Consider the following 6,000-nt stretch of genomic DNA (forward strand, 5'->3'; position numbering starts at 1 on the left):
AGAATTTTGACTTAGTATCTCACAGTTTTGACTTATAATTTCAGAATTATTTCTTTGCAAGCCAAGATTTCTTAGTTTGTATCTCATCATTTTGAAATACTAAGTCAAAACTATGAATTATTATGTGTATTTTTACTTTTATCATGCCTAACATATATTTTTTTCTTCTTTTTTCTTTACTTGGCAGAAAAGGGCTTCCAAACGTGAGATACTTCATTGACAAAATACACCAAGATGCTCATTACACTAATGTTAAATAAAGAGCTTTGCCTAAATTAAATATATCCCACACTTGGAATAGTTTCCTAATTTTCTGTTTTACATCAAGATATATCCAATTATGAATGGAGGAGTCTCTGTCTGTCTTTCGATTTTCTCTACAAATGCTCACCTAATTGACTTCAAACTTTGCGGCGTTATTGCTGAGGACCCAAGGAAGTACAGTGTCGACCGTGAAGTTTTTTGGATGACAGCTTCTTGAGAAAGTTTTTCAAACGTCCCTTTCCTACATGCTACTTGATGTGAAGGAAAAGGCGGAACTACACTGTGAGGGCAGTGCAGCACCCGGACATTTTACGGTGTGCACATGCCAGGGTTTTAAGAAAGACGGGACTTCCGCACTTTCTACACTGTCACCCAGACACTATCGGAGCGGTATTGTGAAACCAACTTCAGCAGTAACAAACGAGACCGACTGACTCGCACACTGCTGCCAAGTAAGGATTCAGCCCCTACCGACAGGCGCATCTTGAAAGGGCACTGCACTAGTATCACCAAACAGAAAATATTACCGGTAAAAGATCCGTTCCAATTATAAAATAATCCAAAAATCCTTGAAAAAACCTGGAATAGAATCCGGTTCCGGTGTAATTTCTAAAAGTCTCAGTTCTATCCATGCAGTGTGTTGAAGGTTTCCACCGAGGCCGAGGTTTTAAGAGATATACGGGAATACAGGGCCAGCTTTTTACCGCATGCTTGCTGAATTATGGCTGCCCTGCTTGAGCCACTTCAGAGACAAGTCATGTTTTAGTCATGAGGAGGTGTCAGGATTCGCTTCATGATTCTGATGTGGCTCCACTCTATAATAGAGGTTCTTAACCCACAAATCGACTTCTGACACATCATTTTATCACATTTGAGATCGCTAGGGGAAAGACGAAATATAAAAAGGGGAAAGAAAATTTAATTATTTGTTCATTTCAACGATTCTGCTGCACCACACTTGAAACAAATCCCCACTGTCGGAGTTTAATGGACAGGATTGATGCAAGAATGGGGACATCTACCCAGAATACCCCATATTCATTATTAATAGTGATTAATAAGCCTCTGCCCACATCTTATATAATCACTGACTTCCGCATGGGTCACCCCAGTACTGACCAGCAATTCACATTGCAGTCCCAGATGTTTCTCTTTACAAAGGTATTGTTCTTTCCCTCCTAGGTATCACCACAGTGCTGACCATGACCACCCTGAGCACAGTGGCCAGAAACTCGCTACCCAGAGTGTCCTACGTGACAGCCATGGACCTGTTCGTCACGGTCTGCTTCCTGTTCGTCTTTGCTGCCATGATCGAGTACGCAATGCTCAACTACTACTCCTACAGTATACGCAGACCTCCTGCCAAGACGCAGAGAATGGTAAGCCTGTGGCGAATGTGTGAGTAATAGGCTGGTACCGTATGTTAGCTCTGCATTTGGCTTTTATTTATGTTAATATCCACCTCCGCTACAGCCAAGGTTCACAAAAAACAGCCTGTAAAGCATGTAGCTTTCATCAGTATCTTTCATGTAATGATCTCATTAATGTATCAGCATGGAGGGATTACTGAACAAGCCTCTGTTCGAAGTGACTGTTAACATTTCTTTGTTAACAGTCAACAAAGAGATACAAAAGGAGCGCAGAATACAACAAAGCAGCCATAGACACTATACAACCACATAGAGAATTAAAACAAAAACAACTACAGACAATGACCACATAGACACACACAAAAAAACGAGAAACATGAAAGGGCCACAAAGTAACACCAAGCAACCCCAAAGAGAATCAAAATAACCACAAAGAGATGCAAAACACCACAAACGAACACGAACCAACACAAAACAACTGCAAAAAAACAGCCATGTTGTTTGTAGTCCTGTTGTGTCTCTTTGAGTCTGGGTGCTTTGCTTCTATATGGGAGAGATGAGGGGTCTTTTACAATGATTGTGCCCAGGTGCCCATTATCTCACAATCTGTTCATGTGTATCGCTACTATATTAACAATGATGAATTAAAAACTGGCCTGCAAAATATGACCAATCTTGTTACTGAGATGGTACCTTGGGCTAGTTTCAAACCGAACTGAACGCTTTAGACTTGCTTTAGACAAATACTTCAAATGCCTCTCGACAAAAAGTCCATAGCTGGAAGGGACAACATTTTTGAATATATACTGACATGATCACCTTTGTGCCACATGATGAGCCAACCAAAAATTTGCAAAAAGTGTGTGTTGATGTGTTCGTACGAGAGAATCTGCTCAACTGCATCCAGGCCTGTTCATGTTGGAGTCTTGGTGTCTAACAATGATCCAAGTGTTGCTTCAGAGGCTTTTTCAACTTACCGAGGGTAAAATTCTTGTAATCTTTTCAATGAAAATTAGAAAACAGAAAAAAGCGATTGAATTGGCCTTTTTTGGGCCTAACAATATCAGAAAATTACACTGATTTAATCCATAGGGTGTCGAGACACACTCACATACATATATGTATATGTATTATATATAGTGCACAATATCCTTTCAGGTGTCTGATCTCTGTCTGTATGAGTACGTGTGCAGTTGAAAACATTTCTTTTCCAGCAATCGCTCCTGTGTGAGAACCTAATGGTCTGTGTGGGCGTTCTCAAGGCTGCACCTGCCGCAAACGCTCTAATGGCAGCGGCACACATCTACTAACTCTGAGTCAGCCACCACTGCTGTCATTTCACTCTTTCCAGATCCCCTCCATCTTCATTATTTCCTCCCAGCGTAGAGGAGTTCTGCTGAATGTGTCTCAGGGCTAAAAAGACTGTCGGCTCAGGCTGAACAATTAAGTTGTGTTACATTCAGTCCAATCCACTGCATTTCTGGCTTGCTACTGTATTTTGGCCCAATATGTCTGTTGGGAGGCCTCAACCCCCCCCCCCCCAAATCCATATGGCCCCTTTGTGCCACCCACTCAGTCAGTTGTCTTACTCAACAAGACACATAACTCTCTTACTCTCCCTCTCTCGCCTCCCACTCTTCCGTTAAGAGCAGAGTTAAGGACTGGAGAAATTTGTGAGGGTTTTACCCCAATTAGGTTGTCCCACACAACTTTATAGACATCAGGGAGGAAGTCACATAATGAATTTTCTCAGGGGTACTTATTCAGCATTCGGGTCTAAAAAAAAAAATCAGGCTATAGCTGCATTATGTGACCATAAAAAGAATAAAAATAATGGATAATTCTTGTTATTATATATTTATACATTTTCGAAAATCAGCACTTTTACTTTCAATTAAATATGTTTAAACATAAGTATTGTAGTTCACTTCATTCAAAAATCAATTTCCGAGCGTCTTTGAACTTTTCAAAAACCCTGGGCATCACTGTGCCATTACAAAATCATATCGATTCACAAATGCTTTTTGCATTGCTGGGCCAGTTTTGTTTGTTGATGTATTTTTTTTATTCAAACGGATAAATGGACAAAATGTAGAGAATGGTACATCATTTTGAGACCTATTCAGCACATCTATAGTGGAGTTTGATTGAGTTTTTCAGCAATCTAAAAGATCAGTAATTTTGATCAGGGCTTTGTGTTTTTATGGACTGGCCTTTTTGCATTAATGATCAAGCAAGAGAGTGTAATCCAATAGATTGGGACACTTTCTCCACTACAGCGTCACTGTACCAGAATGAAACCACTTGAAATCCCTACTAATTTTCGAAAACAGTTGGTCCTTGATTGCAGACAGATGTAGACAAAAGCAGGCTTCTTGTTTCTAGCCGGCAGCCATTGATTTTGCCAGCTGAAATGATAACTGTCTCCAGCAGACTTTATGTGCAGTAGCTGGCTGGCTAAATAAGGTCATTTTAACTCAATGAGTTGGTTTAAAAAGCTCTTTTCTACTGACTTTTTAATGTTTCCAAATGACTTGTTTTACAATAAGAATTCTGTAAAAGAGGTCTTATATACGCAATTGATGGCTACATATATGTTATCATGCTAAAGCACTGAGGTTAAACCTAATTATTCCAAAAGCAAAAAGCCAGAAACCTCTAAAACCGCTAATGATCTATTTACAAGATAATGAAATAAAGACCCACCATTGTTTTTGAGCATAGAGCTAGTTAGTTAAACAAGTATGGTGAGGAAAAAATGTAAGATCAGAATGTTGTTTCATGCTAACATAAGCTTGTTTGGCTTCTTACCTGACATAATGGTTTGTATTTGGTTCAGTGTTTTTCCTCTTTTTTTTTCAGATTACAAGAGATAAGGCTCTTAGGACTTACCAAAGTGTTTGGCCAACGTATCTCAGGAAACAAGCTTGGCTGGGTTCGCCGGAGTGTAAAGTTCCTCAGATGTAATAAAGAGCAGGATAGATATGCTAGCATTAGCCAGAACTCTTTAAACATTGAGTCTTACTCTTACTACAGCCCCATGCTTGTATCGCTTTGACATATTGAGAAACTCAAAGCTTGACAGGTCTGCTCTGCCTAGTTACGGTTGCTAAGCTATAACTGGACAATCAGTGTCCAGGGGAGGGGTATAGCAAACTTTCAGTACCTCCACCATAACGCTCTTTTTCTGTCTTCCTGTACAGACATACTCATCTTTCAACATGGGTCGCAACACTCGATCCATGATGCCCATGGGCAACTCCCTCTTCTGGCACGACTACGATGACAACTGCCTGTACGAGTGCCTGGACGGGAAGGACTGTAAGAGCTTCTTCTGCTGCTACGAAGAGTGTAAAGAAGGTGGCTGGAAGAAAGGACGGATCCACGTCAACATCCGCGAGCTGGATTCCTACTCTCGGGTTTTCTTCCCCACGTCCTTCTTGCTCTTCAACATCGTCTACTGGGTCAGCTACCTGTACCTCTAGTCGGTCACGGGCCTTGATCCGGGGGGCCTTGCTGAAACAGCCACAGTCCCCGCCACTTTGCACCTTCGGTCATGAGTAGAGTTCAAAACTAATGGAAGACGAAATGAGGTAGATCGACTCTGTGGGAAGTGTGTGAAACATGCTGCCTCTGGATTCTTCATTTTTGGTATGACTCAAAAATGTGTGTGTGCTGTTGTGCACAATGATACTTTGAGCCGTGGTGCTCCAAGGAGAATAAAATGCTCAGCAGTAGAACAACAAGGCCGTCAGCATTAACTTGAATGGATAGGTCCCACTTATGACTCTCAGAAACCAAACAACACACAGCTGTGGCTTCAGAGACATTTGGGGACGGGGGTTGAATTGCTGAATCTTGGTCGTCGAGATCGCGAAGCACCCACAGTGCCTTCTTTAGAAAGGGTGCGGCACCGAGAGATGCAGCTTCAGCGTTCCCACCATTATCTTTATTACCTCATCCATCACACCGCCGCATGCTGAGCTGTTTATTCTTTGATGAAACAAACCCAGAACACAGTTCTCACCACTGGAGATGTTTAAAACTAACATTCACCATTCATTTTGTAGCACATTAGTTTTAGTTGTACCCTAGATTTAGTTCTCCTTTCTAATAATAGTAATGTTTTTTCTTCTTCTTATCATTATTATTATTATGAGAATTAGTTGTATTTTCACAGTAAGTCAGTTAGCTCACACTTCAGTTGTTAACTGTTAAATATGAGTTAGTGTCAGGGGCAGTGGTTGTCTGGTAAAATCTTGTTTATTAAGTCAGTGAGCTTTTGTTCATGATGCTTTATGATGAGACCATGCGGTTTACAGTTGATGCCAAGAAGATCTGAGTGTTTCTGAAGAATCCTGGGTTA

The 6,000-nt window shown here is 40.9% G+C and overlaps 1 protein-coding gene across 1 annotated transcript in view; it reads left to right on the forward strand.

The window, feature by feature from the left end:
- Positions 1-5,757, forward strand: part of LOC120797902 (gamma-aminobutyric acid receptor subunit gamma-3-like) — an 81,108-nt gene extending 75,351 nt beyond the window's left edge. The window contains exons 9-10 of the mRNA XM_040141668.1: positions 1,447-1,643; positions 4,838-5,757. Coding sequence (XP_039997602.1) covers positions 1,447-1,643; positions 4,838-5,119 — 479 coding nt within the window. The 3' untranslated portion in view covers positions 5,120-5,757. The remainder of the gene's footprint in view (positions 1-1,446; positions 1,644-4,837) is intronic.
- Positions 5,758-6,000: the final 243 nt, after the last annotated feature.

This window comes from Xiphias gladius, chromosome 13, assembly GCF_016859285.1.
Source record: "Xiphias gladius isolate SHS-SW01 ecotype Sanya breed wild chromosome 13, ASM1685928v1, whole genome shotgun sequence".
Taxonomy (NCBI): domain Eukaryota; kingdom Metazoa; phylum Chordata; class Actinopteri; order Istiophoriformes; family Xiphiidae; genus Xiphias; species Xiphias gladius.